Below are 18,766 nucleotides of genomic sequence, written 5' to 3' on the forward strand. Positions count from 1 at the left end.
AATTTATTCATGATATTAATAATTCACTCTTAAATTAATAATACACAATGCAATGAAAAAGTCAGCATTCACCCGAAAAGAGTTGCAGGACGGCCTGAAAGCAGCAGGAAGAGCAGTTACACAGAGAACGATAAGCAGTGTAAATCATGTCCATTCCTTAACCTCATGCAAAATTCCTGTGCTGAAAAAGCAGCACACAGATCACATGAGCATTTAGACAAATCTTTTGGAACAGTACACGCTGGTCAGATGAAACAAAAATGAACACTCTGGCAATAATTCAACTCGTCATGTTTGGAGAAAGAAGGGTTGTGCCGATGATTCCAAGAACACCACACCCACAGTGAAGCACGGAGGTGGGAGCATCACGATATGGAGCCACATTACACGTCATAGAAGGAATCACGAATGCAATAATGAAGGGGAGAATTGAATCTCTTCGGCCAAGATACAACCAAACTTACTCAAGATTGGTTTAAAAAAATAAAATAAAATAAGGTGAAGGTGCTGACTTGAATCTTGGAGAATTAAAGACAATTTGCCAAGACAAATGGGCAAAATTTGAACCACAATGCTGCAAAAAGCTAATAATTTCTTACTGTATATATGTTGAAGCTGTGATTGCCAACAGCAGCTTTGAAACAAAATGCTAATGTTGGTAATTTCATTCATTTGTGGTGTCTGAATACATTTTCCACTCATCATTTTCATTTTAACATCTTTATTATGAATACAAACTACTTGTGTAAAAGTACAAAGACAAAACACATTATGTGTAAATTTATACACACACAGTACACATATGCACTGGAAGTGTATTAACAAAAACACACACAAAAAAGTGTCCATATACTTTACTTATTTCCCCTTCACTGTATATCAGTGTCACCAGAAACAATGTGTCTGCTTTTGGTGAAATTTGAGAATGATGATGAGGCTGGCAAAGACGACCACAAGGTTTTACACAGTTTAGTATTAAAAAAATATATATATATACCCACTGCAAAATATGGATGTGGATGACTGTCTTTCTTTTTTTGGGCTTTTTGAAGACTGATGGCATCAAGTACCTGGATATTTTAGTGCAAAACCTGGTTGCCTCTGCTAGGAGGTTAAGGTTTGACCATAGATATAGCTCTATATCCATAAAGATCCTAAACAATGCAGAAATAGTCGCAGCAAATACAAAAATCAGTGCCATTGATGCCAAGGGCCATTGCAAGTGTCATATTTGAACCTTATTGACAAACTGAGGTCTAAATTGGAGACAGTAGTGTACATGTACAAACCAGAGAATATAAAAGAGCATGAAATTGTAAAGATGGCAAAAGGTCTAAGACCCAACCTTGTTAGTTATAACTGGAAAATCTTATGATCTTCATGGCGGACTTTGCCAAATGTTAATTCTAGGGTTAAGAAGAAGAAGAAGAATGCACTTGAAAGAAATAAAACTATACAGTGTCACCATGTGTACGTTCAATACATCATTTCTCAATTCTGGAGTTGACTATAGACCGTTAAAAGCAGCTCTAGCTGAGTTAGCAAAGTCTTTGTGAGTAACGGCGAGTGCTGACACTGCTATAAGAACAGAAAATGATGTCCCATTGTAATTTTTTTTAAATTTAGTGAATGTGATAGGAATGCGGCTGACACTGCACTCATCATTTCAGATATTTGCCTCAGGCAGAGCAATAAGTCCACACACACCCACACACACACACACCAGTCGCCTAACTCTGGAGCGTTGCCATGGCAATGTCTTAGCCACCTTATTCAGTCTGTCAATATGAAATATCAGTTTTCTGACCGAGCAGACCCTTTAAGAAGCCTCTTACAACATGATGCTGAAGCCTGAAGGGATGGGATAACTCTTATAAGATAGCTCGTATGGGATAAGTCATAGTCAGAAATATGGAAAGCTGCTTTTATTTACAAAACATTTATTGGTTCCCAAACCCTGGTCTCGGAGGACTCCCGGTCTTAAACATATTAGTGTTTTTCCTTCTCTCAACACACATGATTCAATTAATTAGCTAATTAACAGCTCAGTAACAGAGTTGAAGTGGGTGTGTTCGAGCAGGGAAAACACAACTATGTGCAGGACATGTGAGACAATATGTAAATTCCAAATATTTACTCTATTAATGTAACAATTACTGTATGTCACAGGGAGTTTCCAAATGCAACACATCCTTTTGAATATGCTACAGAATTTTAGCAAGTTGTGTAGTCTACTTACACGGCAAAGTTCTGCTTCTACGTTTTTGTCATAACACTAGAGTCTGTTAACAATCCCAGTTAACAGTCACTGAAATGTAATTTAATTCAATGTTGCTCAGATGTAAGCAAATACCAGCAGTGGCCCGATTTTGTTGGAGCAGGACGAAATTAATAATGACATAGCCTCAAATTAAATTAAATCGAGAGACTCGCACACATGACTTACGCTATAGGTGACTATCTAGTGACGCTGTAATAGGAAGATAAGAGCCAACAACACCCGGTCATCCAGAATACAGTCTAGCAGCTTGATTTTGTTAGGTCTACGCAAGCCATGAACTCCACTTCCGAGCCTGCACTGTGGCCTACAAACATGGCCTCCACAGACTACAATTCCCAGAACACTCTCACCTTCATTTTAAATCACTCACACCTGCATCCAATTCACAGCACAATCATGGCCACAGTATAAAAGGACTTTCATGTCACATACTCTTTGCGAAGTATATGCGCCATTCCTTGGGTTTGTGATGATACCAAGCCTGCTTTATCTCTCCGATTGTGGTTCTGTTCTTGACCCAGTTTTGCCTAGCGTTTTCTGATATTGTCTTGACTCTCACAGCACACAGCCCATTCTCCTTCAAGTCAGCGCTCTTCACCAAGAGTACATCACACTCCTCATCACAGTATCACGTGGATACCCTATCATTCTGGGTCTCCCGTGGATGGAACAGCATAACCTCTCCATTTCATGGTCTGACAAGGAAATCACCAAGTGGTCACCATATTGCAAATCTCACTGTATTCTTTAACCAGAGCTCCTCATCGCCACCACCTCCATTGAAAGCCTGGAGAATCAAGCCCAATTCATTATTCCTCCAGACTACAAGGATCTAAGCACAGTTTTCAGCAAGACCAAAGCCAGTGGTTTACCTCCCCACAGACCGTACGATTGCGCCATTGAGCTGCTCCCAGGATCCACGCCTCCTCCCAGTCGCATTTACCCCCTTTCCCTCACTGAACAACAGGCCATGGAAGAGTATATACAAGAAGCATTGCAGCAAGGATGCATAATACCCTCTAATTCTCCAGTTTCTGCAGGCTTCTTCATGGAGAAAAAAGGAGGTGGACTTAGACCTTGTATCGATTACCAGGGTTTGAACCAATGCACAGTAAAGTATTGCTACCCGTTCCCTTTAGTTCCTGCCATCCTAGAACAGCTCAGATCAGGCAAAGTGTTCACTAAACTCAATCTACAGAGCATGTACAACCTAGTACGCATCAGAGACAGGGACGAATGAAAGACCGCCTACTCACTACCTCAGGTAACGACGAGTACCTGGTGATGCTGTATGGACTCTCTAGCACACCCTCCAATGACTAATTAATGATGTCCTCAGAGATATGCTGGGTTAATTAGTCATTGCCTGACAACTACATCCTAATTTATTCACCATCCCTAGAAAGTCATGTCAGTCATGTTCGCCAAGCCCTCCAGCACCTCCTGCAACATCAATTCTACGTTAAAGGGGAGAAGTGCGAATTTCATCGGAGAACCATGGTCTTTCTCGGCTATATCATTAGCCTGGGTGGTATTGCCATGGATCAGAGCAAAGTGGACACCATAGTCAGTTGGCCTACACCACCTACAGTCAAGGACTTACAGCGATTTCTTGGCTTTGCAAATTTCTACTGATGCTTCATCCAAGGATTCAGCTCTATAGCACACCCCCTGACATAACTGCTAAAAGGAGGCTCCAAGAGACTGGCATGGAACAAAGCTGCAGAACAGGCCCTTACCTTACCCTACTTTACTGGGTAGTGGGAACTATTGAATGGGAGATGGATCAAGCCATCAACAACACCCCCAGACAACAGATACCCCAGTTATGCCGTCCGAACAAACTTTTCGTACTGACCCAATTGAGGAACAAACTCATAACTTGGGCACATACTTCAGCAGCTACCGGCTACCCAGGAATCCCCGGAACCTACCACTTACTAATGGAAAAGTACTGGTGACCGAACATAATAAAGGACGTACAACGGGCAGTCACCTCATACAGTATTTGTGCTCAAACCAAAGTACCAAGAACACTCGCCGCTGGCAAGCTCTTACCACTACCCACACATCAACGCCCCTGGTCCCATCTGGCCATTGATTTTCTCACCGGTCTCAGTGTAAAACAACCATCCTAGTAGTCACGGATAGATTCTCCAAGTCTCTGCACCTCATACCTCGCTCAGGTCTGCCTTCAGCCTTTGCCACAGCAGAATTGCTTTTTAATCATGTATTCTGATATTTCGGGATTCCAGATGATATAGTGAGTGATCGAGTCCCTCAGTTTACATCCAGGGTGTGGGCCAGCTTTATGAAGAAACTACGTGTCACCGTGAGTTTCACCTCAGGTTACCATCCCCAGTCCAATGGGCAGGTCAAATGAGCCAACCAAGAGGTGGGCAGGTGCCTCCGTACATTTTGCTCAGCCAACCCGGACGATTGGGCCCAGTTCATACCCTGGGCCGAATATGCCCAAAACTCACTATGTCACTCAGCCACCAAACTCACACCCTTCCAATGTGTTCTTGGATACCAGCCCCCCCTATTTCTATGGAATGCCAACACCACAGATTCACCAGCCGTCAATGAATGGTTCAAACGCAGCAAACAGGTACGGGGAAAGCACTCACTAAACCTCTAAGAGCTGCAGAAACCTCTAATAATTATGCGGATCGCAGCAGAGGGCCCACTCCTAAAAATCAGCCTGGTGATCAGGTGTGGCTGGCCACCAAAGGCCTTTGACAACTGTGGAAAAAACGAACACCTAGAAACAACGGACAATACAAGATCATCAAACGCATCAACAAAGTCACATATCAACTTCAACTGCCACGCCATTGCCGTATTACCCCTTCCTTCCATGTGTCACGTCTCCAGCCAGTAGTTCCAGGCCCTACTCACACTACAAACTCCATTTCCTAGCCTGCACTGCGGCCTACAAACATGGCCAACATGGACTGCAATTCCCAGAACACTCGCACATTGACACATTCACCCTCACCTTCATTTTGATCACGCACACCTGCATCCCATTCACAGCACAATCACACCACAACAGGACTTTCATTCCACTCACTTTTTGTCAAGTATATGCTCCATCCATGCATTTGTGACTATACTAAGCCTGTTTATCTCTCTGCTCATGTTTCTTATTGACCTCATTTGGCTAGTGTTTTCAGATATTGTCCTGCCTCTGATGCCCTGTTTGTTGATCGCCCGACCTTTTGCCTGCTTACAGATTCTGATTTTTGTCTACTCTGACTTTTGGATTTGTCTGCCCTGATCTCAATAAACACCTCTACCTGCATTTGTATCTGTGTACCCGTTCCATCTCATGACACTATGATACTGAGTTGTACAATCATTTCAACGATGGCAAATTTCAGATGCTTCTTTTATGGTCATATCATATTGTGTTAACAAAAACTAATCCAGTTTAGGAAATATTATATAACACTCATATATAATAGCTCAAATTAGTGCACAAGCCATTAGCAGACGCAGTTTTACCAACCACTAAAATAAAATTGAAAACAAGATCCAATAAGGACACTGCTACTCTCCTTGTGTCTCCCGGTGATTTCACTCTGCTTGTGTGTTCAGCACAGATGCCATGATGTCTCTCGCAGGAAATAGGTCAATCAGAATGCGGCATTCGTTTCTGAATAATGCAGCAAGTTTTGTCTTTTGCTAAAATTAACCCACCCGGAAGACTTGGGAGAAATGTAGAAATGTAGTGATTGACTTAAATATGCATTATTATGCAATATGATATACTGCATTAAAGGAATTTTCATGTCTAACCTACTAATGTATACAGCGTGGTAATGTGCACTGCTAACACAAGATTCATATACCATGAATAATAATCCTCTTCAGTGTAAATTTGACTGCTTTGACTACACATGAGTGTATGGTTTCCATGGTGATGGAGGGAAGTGAGGGAAGATGTTAATGATAGGGAAGGTGCTCAGTAGATATCACACAGTATAGCTGAGGCATTTTATCTTCTGTACAGATATACAGAGAGGCATAAAATCACAGGTCTCCTAATGTTGTTTGTAAGACATAAGACCTGACATTACAGGTTTGCTTGCTGTTTTGGCAGTTTGATCTTATTATCAGCTGCAACACACAGCCATGATGATTTCTGTGGGCATTGTGTGGACAGGGAATTGCTCTGCTCCACACACACACGGTTCTGTCCTCTTTATTCTCTGTTCCCAACAGACTCATGCCGTTACCATCTATTATTAATAAGGATGCGGTTATATACAGCCAGCTTCTTCACTCTGTGATGCAGATCCACGTCTCCACCATCTGCAAACTGATGTGTCAAATATGCAAGATGTGTCAATCCCAGATTTTATACAGTATAGTAACCAAGTGGAAAATATTTGCATCTCCTCCAGACAAAGCAAGCAGGTACAAATCTGTTGATGTTTCGGGCGTATTTAAAGGGGAAATCCACTAACTATTTCTACATGATTTACTTATTAAATAGTAACGGGTCGTTCAGGCATCATTCTAATTTACAGTCAGAGCTAACTTACAGACAGGAGCCACTGATTCAGAGCACTTAAAGCCTTTAAACTTTTCCTCATAAGTCCTTATTCAAGGACATATTGTGTCTGGAGATGAGACAATCCCATCATCATCATCAACAATAACAACAACAAAGATCTTCAAGCCAAAAACGATACTGTCTTTAAACAATTTCGTTCTGCCTACCAAGGGACCTTTTGCAAGATGTCAGCCATCTTGCTTGAGCGCTTTTAACCCTTTAACAGGCACACAATGAAAAAACATAATTTTTTGCCTATGTTAATACTTACTAATTGGTACACATTCAACAGAATTTCATTGAACATATTTATTTTTTCTCCCAAATTCACACTTTAGATTAGGAGTTATGGACATGTACTTGCCAATTGAGTTGCCTGTTTAAGATAAAATTAGATGCGCCTATTGAGCACAGTGGACCAGTAGTACAGTTTTACTTTTGCAACTACAAATTGAATACATTTTGACTAAACTATAATTATATACATATATATATTTTATACACACGCACACATACAGAAACAAAACAAAAAAACAAATACAACCAAAATAAAATACACTATATATTCTACAAACATTACTCTACATAGGTACTATGGTAGTATTGTGATACTAAAGCTTCAAAATACCGCCAATGCCACTGTATTTTTTAAACGGTAGTATTGTCGCTGTGGTAGTACCGTAAGTAATGCGCCATAGTTAATATAATTTTCGCTAAAACGACACATCTCACTGCTGTTGCAGAACACACAAAGGTTAGTTAAATAAAGTATTCATTTAAACTAAACACTTCACCTTAATCTTTAAAGTAGAGCTGCAACAACTAATCGATAAAATCGATAATAATCGATTATGAAAATCGTTGTCAACCAATCTCATTATGGATTAGTTGGTCTGCGCGCAGCACGGGGGAGATTTACTCATTACGTTCCTTCGGTCCTGAAAACACACTTCGGAGAGTAAATACTAAAGTTGTGTCCCAAATGACGTACTATACACTTACACTCTGCACTATGTACCGTCTAGTGTGTAGAGTTTCAACAAAAGATGAACTATGACACATTGAATTAGCTGCTTGCCAATTGTATGATTGTTCTTGAGTTTTTCCAACAGCCAGTTATTCCTTCTCATTAATAAAGTATTCAGAGAAAAATTTGGTTTGTCGTTTTTCATTTATATCTATGCATTTCTGTAAATTTAGTTCATTTTGTAGATTTGAATTATGAATTTTCTTGTATTTGCTCATTTTTGCTTGTATTTCCTCATTTGTAAGTGGCTTTGGATAAAAGCATCTGCTAATGAATAAATGTAAATGCAATGAATTAAGCAATATTGTGTGGTATCGTGATACTTCAGCTGGTATAGTATTGTAAGATATGTTTATGGTATCGTGACAACTCTAATAGCAGCTCAGTTTGTCAGCTTGCCTAGTTTGTTGTTCATTCTTTTTGTTAAATATGGGGAAATAAACCCTGAGGACGGTGGTTCGTGAGTGCGGGATTCTCTTATACTGATATATTTCTGATGTATCCCTCTGAGGTATGCATTTTCATAATCACTTTAAAATAAGATATCTTGATGACACATTATGCTTGTGAAACTGCAGATGTATCTAGCTCACAGCTGACTGACAGCTGACAGTGAACGCCTGCTAAGTCCCTTCAGTTTAGTGACTTTCTGACCATGGGGTAACATGTTTTAACACAACTCGTACATAAATACAGCTTGCAAGATACCAGCTACATCTTGGACAATGTATTTACACTCAGTCATTGTGGAATGCAATATTAAATAAACAGACATGACCTTATGAATTAAAAAAAATAAAATAAATCAATCATATACTGCATACAACAAGCATGCTAGCATATTAGCTTGGGAAAAACAGCAATGGCTACGATTAGCAGTAAGTAGGCGCTGGAAGATTCCCTCAAACCTTTAAGGTCTAGTGTATGGATCCACTTCTGCTTCCTAGTCTTTTTTTTTTTTTCACGCTGATGTCCAGTGAGTGGTGGACTGAAATGTGACAATGAGCATAATATACCAGCGCTAATACCACAACCATGTCTGACATCACCCTTCAGACAGTTTATGAAATAATGTTTAATTAGTCAACATTCCTACTGTTTAATTAGGAAAACTAAGGTAATGTTGTTGTTTTTTGCTGTATTAAAAATGTACGGAATCGAGACACCTCTGCATTGTATTGTATAAAATTAAAATTTTGTGTATCCTTACTGTCATATATCTCAGCCCAGCCACGACTCGGTTTCCCAGGAAACACCACTTACTACAAACATGGCCGCTGAGGACTACACTTTTCACACACACACTCTCACCAGAGCACTTAAGAGACTTTGGATGCATACAGACTTTGTGAAGTAAACGTTCAGTTGACTTGTTCTCTGCCGTTATCCAAGCCTTATTCTCGTGTTTTGACAAAGTGACCTGGATTTCTGCCTTGCCCCATTTTGTTTGTTTGCCTGATCGCCTGACCTCTGCCTGTTTCTCGCCCACGAACTTTGTCTATTCCTTTGGATTATTCTGCCTGATTCTGTCACCCGCATGTGCTTCCGTCTTCGACCATGGTACGTGACACTTACACCCTTAGTTTTAAACCTTAAGTCTCCAGATCAGAATACAAACACCCAGATTTTTAAAAAACTGTTATAAACAAAATATTCGATATCCACACTATGTAAATAAATAAATAATAATATAAAAAAGTGTATTGTGACACAAGTTACCATAACAAAAAATATTTTCCTCAAATGAATAACGTAAACTAACAAAAATAGTGTTATATTCATGCTGCTTTTAGTCAAATGTTGCAATGTGGCAGTCTAATCTAAAGTAGGCCCCGTGTTGTGCAGTCTTCACCAGGCTGAGGATGTCACTTCCTATAACGAGGTCACGCCGAGTCCCTAAGGAACCTTCACAACTAAAATTACCCACTCCTGCTTCTTCACAGGCCAGATTCTGCATTGCAACGAGACAAAAATAAGACAAAGGGGAGAGCAGCTACTTGTTTCTGTGAAGAGAAGATCTGGAATTTGCTATAAATATAAATCTGGAATTTGTATAACAAATTTGTTACATGTTAATGCTTTTCTGGACTCCTGAGTGGATCAACAGAAAGGCGTTGCCCCTTATTGTTAGGAGATTGTGAGGTCTAATCCTGATAATACCATAGCCATCATCCTGTCCCTGCTCTCTGGGTGTGATGAATGACATCTGTCTATACAGCCCGTATTTAGGGAAGAGCGCAGTTTGAAAAGAGCCAGTGCTTCCTGTGTCTTAGAAGAAGCATGTGTTTACCAGATTAGTAGCTGCTGTGCAATAGGAAAGAACTATGTTCATATCTACTAAATGATAGAGAAGTTGTCAAATTTGTTTACATTATTTAGTTAAACATAGTTATGACAAGGGTAGAGTGAGGACAGTAAGACCTGGTATATTGTTTGGCATCTGTGTATGTATCGGTGTGTATTGCATGTAACTTGAACATGTCCAATAGGCGGGAAAACATTACAAAATAATACCCAGCTTCAGCCAGAAGACTTCCAGTGTAACTTCTGCATACATTTTATAATATATATATATACATATATTCATATATACACATACACATATTATATTATATATTCAGTCACCGGTTAGTGCTGCAGGTCAGGTTAGTGGTGTTAAAACTGTTTTTTGCTTTCCCCATGATGCACATGATGCATGCTGCAAATAGCACTGGCTTGGTCTGAGACAGATGTGACAAAACTGTGAGAGAGACTTCAGTGTACTTTTTTCCTCCAGTTTTCCTTCAGCACACACAGTGAAATTTGTCTCACATTAATCACATCACTGATCAGCTCAACATTTTGGTACATTTTGGAAAAGAAATACCGGCATCACATATGTAAGCCAAAAATCAGCCAATTCTAATCTATAGTCGATCATTCCTCCAAACCCTAAATGGCAAAATATAGTTCGGTTAAAAAAGAAATTGATAAAGCCAGAGGCATACCAAATGGCTTAAGAGTAATTATGTAGGACATAACTCGCACAACAACGAGTCCTTTTAGAGACAACCAAAAGGAAAATGCTGATACATTATTAAACAACTGTATAGAGGTAATCGCAAAACCTGGGACTGTCTACAATACATCATCACTGATGACAATGTACACGATGAACTATCATTCACATGTACACAGGATTTTTTTTCCCCTGGTTTGAAATTACAAATATTACAAAAGGTGTGTTCGGTTTACAATACGTGTCTTAATGTATTCACTTTCTTAAAAACAATACAGTCAATAGGCAGGTAGTTAAAAATAGACGACATTGTCATTCTGGCACTGCCAGGCTCTTCATATGTTGAAGGCAGGGTGAATAGAAAACCTTATATGCACCATTCTTGCATCTCCACATTCAAGTTATACACCAGAAAAGCACACAAGCAGCACACTGAAAAAGAAAGCATCTCTTACCATCTGAATTGGTCTCATGGACAGGTCTCTCTCACTGACCAGTCTCTCATGGACGGTCACATACAAGCCTTTTTGAGCCAGGGCCTGGATGACAGCGTCGTGGCCAAGCAGTGGTTTGGCAGCATCGCTTTTGAGGATCAGACTGCCCGCGCGACAGTACAGCTCAGCCGAGAGCAGCAGGTCGACCACCGGCGGCTTCACATGCTCCTGCTCGTACTGATCTGTGTAAAATGGATCCTTCAATTTGTCCGGGATGCTGTCTGGGGAGGCAAAGGAAGAGATGAGATAAGGAGCAATATCAAGTCAAGTCAAGATTACTATAGAAATTAAAAGAAGAGGCTTAACCCTATTTCCGTTATTAGTCCTACAAGGATTTCTGGATCCTGTGAAATGTCAACAGCACAGTAACTGACCCAAGAACAACAAACAAACAAACAAACAAACAAACAAACAAACAAACAAACAACACCTCATAAGAGCCCAATATCTGTTTTGAATGGATTTTATCATTGTACAATTAAATTGATTGGTTTATCTACAGTATATTATAAATTAAGTGTAGTAGTTATATCATATTTGAAAAGACAAAACATTATTTCAATTTTAATAATTGCTGTTCATGTACTACAATTATGTTATTACACTACCATTACACATAATAATACAGGAATAAATTAACAAAAAAGCAATACAGACACATATATGTTTTATTTGTACAGTGCATTTTTAAACAATGGACATATAGTGCCAAAGCAGCTTCACAGATTTTTTTAAATCATATTTTGTAAAAAGCTAATTGTAAAACTGTTAAATAATAAATAAATAAACAAACACTAAAAAATAAATAAATAAATAAATTATAATAATTAAAGCTAAAATTTGATCATCCTGACAGACCGGGATATACTGTGCAAAATTCCACTGTTTTGTGCAACCATGGAAATTTTAATGATTTGTTGGAACAAAAGATAGGTAGGTCACTTTGAGGACAAAAGAAAGAGAAAACCTATAAGGGTTCCACAATCAGGTCAATTCATAAGAACCTCAATAACTTTGGAGGAGGGCTAGAGTCACCTGAAATCGTTCAACTTAAACTGAGAGACATGCAATGATTAGTGATAATGCCTGCATCCACTTTTCATAGTAACAGCAGATCTAAAAGTTGAATTTTGCTCCCCAGTAATAATGAGTAAAGAATGAGGTCACCAACGCCCACAGTGAGACAGGATGATCCACGCTGTGCTATTTGGGGTTGAGAATGAAAACGGTGATAAGTCACTGTATGAGCAAGGCTATAATACATGTAGAGCATTGTGATCCATCAAAACCCACTGATGAGTCAAATCTAATACTTTTTTGATTAAAAAATCTAAACCATAACTCAGTTACAAATGAGACACTTCAAGAACAAACAGTACATGATGAGGATCAACGTTGAGAGAGGAAGGACAAGTAAAGGAGTCTTACTACATTTTTCCCTAAACAAAGTCTAAAATCCATGAGCCTGTTTGAGCTCTGAGGTTTGAACAACTTCCAATGTTGCATCAAATCAATAAAAAAAAAAAAGCCAATGAACTAACACACAATCAGTGGAAAAAGCCAGCTTGAAAAAAAGAGAAATCAATGATTAAATGAGGGATTAAATGAGGATATATGCATTGCTTTATTTATTTATAATGGAGCTGGTAAGGATACTAGCCTGCCTCCATGACTGGTGCCCTGTGAGTCATTTCAGGTATCAACAAAACATAGAACATTCCACAAGAGTCAACTGTAAGTCATGGAATATTAAAACCCACACACATACATTATCATAGCTTACATAGCTAGCGCTAAACACACAAATCCCAGAGCAATAGCTGTATCAGTCTGTGGTATTGTCACTGTACTGGCACAACACTTTGTCCTTAATCAGATTTACTGGGTATTTCGTTGGAGAAATCAAACAACTTGCTTACAGATAAGAATAATAATCACTTGCGCTAGGATTGTGTCATTACTGATAACTAAATGGTCACATCAAATAAGCTTTAGCACACCTTTAATATCACCGTTCATGGTCAAGCCAGATTGAATCAGTGGACTATAAACCATCTAAATGGCAGGTTTGCATTTTACATCTCATAAGGATGCATCAGGTATTTGACCATGCCAAATTCAACAGAGATCTGATCCTACAGGGAATCCTTGCCATATAAACTATTATATAATAGTTACATTTATATAGCGCTTTTCTAGACACTCAAAGCACTTTACATAGTATGGGGGGGATCTCCTCAACCACCACCATTGTGTAGCATCCACCTGGATGATGCAACAGCAGCCATAGTGCACCAGAACTACACCATCCACCAGCTATTAGTGGAGAGGAGAGAGTGATGTAGCCAATTCAGAGATGGGGATTATTAGGGGGTGATAGAGAAGGGCCAATGGGGGTATTTTGGCAGCACACCGGGGTTATACCCCTACTCTTTTACGATAAATCTCCTGGGATTTTTTATGACCACAGAGAGTCAGGACCTCAGTTTAACGTCTCATCCGAAAGACGGTGCTGTTTTTACAGTATAGTGTCCCCGTCACTATACTGGGGCATTAGGCCCCACACAGGCCACATGGTGGGCGCCCCCTGGTGGCCTCACTAATACCACTTCCAGCATAAATCTTAGCTTTTCCCATTAGGTCTCCCATTCAGGTACTGGCCAGGCTGACCTTAATTTTTTATATATATGCTCTTCTCAAACTTAAGCGTCACATTTTCCACAAACTACTTTCTTTTCAAAAAGCATGAAGCTTCCATTCCATCCATCCATCTTCAGTAACTGCTTCATCTAAAACATGCACATAAACATGCACACAAAAGTGAAGTCAGGATCTCAAGAGGATTTAAGGCATATTAGGATGCTGAGGCATCTGATAAATTTCATGAGATGATACAGTAAGGGGCACAGTGGCTTAGTGTTTAGCACGTTTGCCTCGAACCTCCAGGGTTGGGGGTTCGATTCCTGCATCCGCCCTGTGTGAATGTTCTCCCCATGCTTCAGGGTGTCCTCTGTATACTCCAGTTTTCTCCCCCAGTCCAAAGACATGTGTTATAGGCTGAATGGCATCTCTAAATTGTGTGAGTGTGTGTGCACGATTGTACCCTGCGATGGATTGGCACCTAGTCCAAGGTGTCCACTGCTTTGTGCCCCGAGTTCCCTAGGATAGGCTCCAGGCTCCCCGTGACACTGTGTAGGATAAGCGGTGCAGAAAGTAGATGCAGTAACTTGAGATACAGATACAGTAACTTGAGCAACTTGAGCAAGCAAATTGCCCTCCCCAGTAGCAGACATCAGTGGATGGTCTCCAGGTTAGAAAATCTGTCTATATAGCACACATACATTTGAGTTCAAGGTCAAGCCAGCATGAAAAAACTGAAGAACTGTCTAAATGCCGTGTGTACATAGCTTGTGTAGTTATGGACAGCTAACTGTAAATTATATTCACTGATAAACAAAGAAAGCATCTCATAACACACAACACAGAGTACCCTGAGGTGGATGATCTACAACAGCAACAGACCACATCAGGTTTCACTTCTGTCAGCCGAGAACAGGAATCTGACGCTACAGTGGGCACTGGTCTTTTTCCAGTCTTCAATTGTCCAGTTTGTGTGAGTCTGTGCCTATTGTAGCATCAGATTCCTGTTCTTGACTGACAGAAGTGGAACCTGATGTGGTCTTCTGCTGTTGTTATACTTGCATAAAGGAGCATGTCTTTTTAAAAGTAGCGGGTGGCTGTGGCTCAGGTGGTAGAGAGGGTTGTCCATTAATCGTAAGGTTGGAGGTTCGATTCCCAGCATATATGACTCCACATGCCGAAGTGTCCTTGGGCAAGACATTGTACCCCAATTTGCCCAATTTGATAACAAGCTAGAACCTTGCATGGCAGCTCTGCTACCATTGTTGGTGTGAATGGGTGAATGAGACACAATGTACAGCTTTTGTAGAACTGCTAAGGTTAAAAAAAGCACTGTATAAGTGCAAAACATTTACCATTTAGTACTTATTACAGTTTTTCATGTACACATGGGAATAATACCTGGATACTATACCTAGATACTGCACCCAGTGATTCCACACAGAGTCATGCAGCTTCTTTTTTTTTTTCCTAAAGCACTATGTATGATGTGTCATTAAACAACAGGCCAAGAATGATTACCGATCTTGAAGTACATATTCACATGGCAGTAGTTTTCTCTTGTATCACAAAAATATTCTCCTGATCCACTTCCTAGTATATCCTAGTGAAGAGAAAGATTTTGATATGTGAGGTAGTGTGAAACCAGCCAGATGGAGAGACACTGGTGGCACATCGAGAGCTCCTTCTGTTAAATTACGTAAGAAAAATCCAACAAAGCGCCCACAAAACACCCAGTTCAGCCTACTGGATTACGTCAGAACAGAGAGAGGGGCTTCATCTAACGTACCATATAAAACAGAATGGTCTATAGGTTTAAAGGCAAAACAATGTGTACTGATGAAACTTGCTTAGACTGTATGATGAAAAGTGTATAGGAAACAGCATTAACAAACTGTCTATAGCTTAAACATGCTTTTAAACTACGTTATGCCTGAGAAATGTTGTAAACAAACCTAAACACTAAGCTGCACAGAAATATCATGCCATAAGTGTGTCATTTCTGTACTTGAATGGTTAAATGTGTACATTTTAAAGGGTGGAGGCTAATAGTGAACATGAATAAGCACAGTGACTAAGTGCATTATATCACCTGAGCAGGTGAAAATACAGGATGGCCAAAAGGGTCCATACATAGGGGAAATTAACACTTTTTAGCAAAATGTCTCCCAAATTTTTCATACCTCGTGTTATATATAAGCTGTCGCAAGGTTGCGATGGACTTTAACAGTAAACATGGCAAACACATCACACACGACACTGATGCCAAACTTATTAATACATTCAAAAAGACTGGAAGTGTTGCGGACCGACCCAGAAGAAGTGGCCGTCCACGAACATCCACTGAGAAGGCACAATCGACGTGGCGCTGGCAAACACAGTCCCCTATGTATGGAGACTTTTTGGACACCCTGTATAGAAAGCTCAATGTGTCCTCATCTACTTCCTATTTATTTGGAAATACCTAAAAAATTCTCACCAGTTGATTCATTATAAACTGCCACATATATAAAATCTATTTCTACAAGTCCCCACTGCACGTTCGGAATCAAACTTACTGCTGATAATTAGTCTTCCAAATGTTCCTCAAATGCTCATGGTACCTTTGTTCATGGATTGTGGCAGTGCCCCCCAGTCAAACATCTATGAGGAATTGCTGCAGACCTGTTGTCTTCTCTTTTAGAAAAGAGATCCTATATCTTCAGCATTGTTCTGGCTCTTAAAGGATTCATCTTTCAATCTAAACTTTCCCACAAGAAAATATTACTGACAGTTCTCAAATTTCATTTCGAGCCTATCCCTTCTCTGAAGTAGGTCTTTTTAAATTTTTTAGTAGATATACTTTTGCTGGAAAGGGCCTCTGGAAGAGCTACCTACCACTGTGGAATTGCTGTCTAAAGTTACTGATTTACTTGTGTGCATCTCTCTATGTATTGCACATAACCTATATTCCACACACAATTCCCTACAGTTTTGTATTTTTATTTTAACTAAATTTTAATTCCCTTCTGCTGCTATATTGTCTTTTGTCTTCTATTCTTTACTCTCTCTTGGCTACTGCTGTAACACTGGAATTTCTCAGCTGGGATTAATAAAGTGTTAATCTATAAAGTCCAAAAGTCTGAGGCCATATGGATAATCTGGTTTGTTGACCCCCCCCACCCCCCTTAAAATTGGATGTAAACAGAAGGTTTTATAATGTTGAAATATTTCAAATAGAGAAAGTAAATGTTAAATATCTTGTATATTTAATATTCAAGACTCCGCACTATTTCTATATCACAACTTAACATGATCAATATCACACATTTGTTTACATTTAATTGTACAAAAGGTCAGATTTTCCTCATGTCTAATCTCTTCTGTTGAAGCATGTGTTCAGACGACACTCCAGTGGAGGTTTTGCACAAACTTGTGGAGTCTGTGCCAGCTCGAATGCACACGGTCATTTAATCAAAACGGGGGGGGGGGGCATAGTAAATACCAATAAACTCTGAAATTCATGTAAATATTTCAGAGTTTCTACATTCCCTACAGGAAAAACGTATTGAACACGTTAAGAAAAAGCAGTTCTCCAAGGCAACATAAGGCAAGGAACCAGCTAAAGTCCGTAAGTAATTATACCCCCTATCTGTGCAAATTAATATCAGCTGGGTTAGTAAATTGATGGTCTATAAAAAGGCTTTTTGTTACCAAGGTGTCACACAAGAAACATCTCATGATGGGTAAAAGCAAAGAGCTCTCCTAAGACCTTCACAACCTTATTGTTGTGAAACATATTGATGGAATCGGATACAGACGCATTTCAAAACCTCTGAATCTTCTAGTAAGCACCATTGGGGCCATTATCTGCAAGTGGAAGCAACATCACTCCGTCATCAACCGGCCACAAACAGGAGCTCCTCGCAAGATTTCTGACCAGGCAGTCAGAAGAATAGTCAGAAGAGTAGCCCAAGAGCCAAGGACCACTCGGAAAGAGCTCCAGAAACACCTGGAGGCAGCAGGTGCCATCGTCACAGAGAAAACAATAGGCAATGTACTCCACTGCTCACGCTCACCCCGCAAGACTCCATTACTGAAGAAAAGGCATGTCGAAGCTCGTTTAAAGTTTGCTACAACTCATTTGGACAAGCCTATGAAATACTGGGAGAGTGCAGTCTAATCAGACGAGAGCAAAATTGAACTTTTTGGCTGTCATACTACACACCATGTTTGGAGAAGAAATGGCACTGCACATCACCCTAAAAACACTACACCAACAGTGAAGTTTGGAGGTAGAATCATCATGGTGTAGGGCTGTTTTTCATCGCATGGTACTGGCAGACTTCATATGATTAAAGGAACGATGAATGGAGCCCTTTACCGGGAGATTCTTGAGAAGAATCTGCTGCCATCCACCAGGATGATGAAGATGAGACGTGGGTGGACCTTCCAGCAGGACAACGGTCCAAAGCATACAGCAAAGGAAACTCTCAATTGGTTTCAGAGAAAAAAAAATCAAGGCATTAGAATGGCCCAGTCAATCACCTGACTTGAATCCAATTGAACAAGATTTAAAGACAATATGTTTAGAAGAATGGGCCAAAATCACACCTGAATACCACGGCCCATTAATTTCTTCATACGCGTTTTGAAGCTGTCATTACAAACAAAGGCTTCTCCACTAAGTATTAAACACATTTCAGTTAGCGTGATCAATACTTTTTCCTGCGTCATTCCTCTTTATTACACATAACTTTATTTTTAATGTTGTGAATTCTTT

The 18,766-nt window shown here is 39.8% G+C and overlaps 1 protein-coding gene across 4 annotated transcripts in view; it reads right to left on the reverse strand.

Annotated features, from left to right (window-relative positions):
* Positions 1–18,766, reverse strand: part of camsap2a (calmodulin regulated spectrin-associated protein family, member 2a) — a 42,681-nt gene that overhangs the window by 22,595 nt on the left and 1,320 nt on the right. For all 4 annotated transcript variants that reach the window (XM_053634094.1, XM_053634093.1, XM_053634092.1 and 1 more), the window contains exon 2: positions 11,326–11,585. In XM_053634094.1, the coding sequence (XP_053490069.1) occupies positions 11,326–11,585 (260 nt within the window). The remainder of the gene's footprint in view (positions 1–11,325; positions 11,586–18,766) is intronic.

This window comes from Ictalurus furcatus, chromosome 10 (genome assembly GCF_023375685.1).
Source record: "Ictalurus furcatus strain D&B chromosome 10, Billie_1.0, whole genome shotgun sequence".
Taxonomy (NCBI): domain Eukaryota; kingdom Metazoa; phylum Chordata; class Actinopteri; order Siluriformes; family Ictaluridae; genus Ictalurus; species Ictalurus furcatus.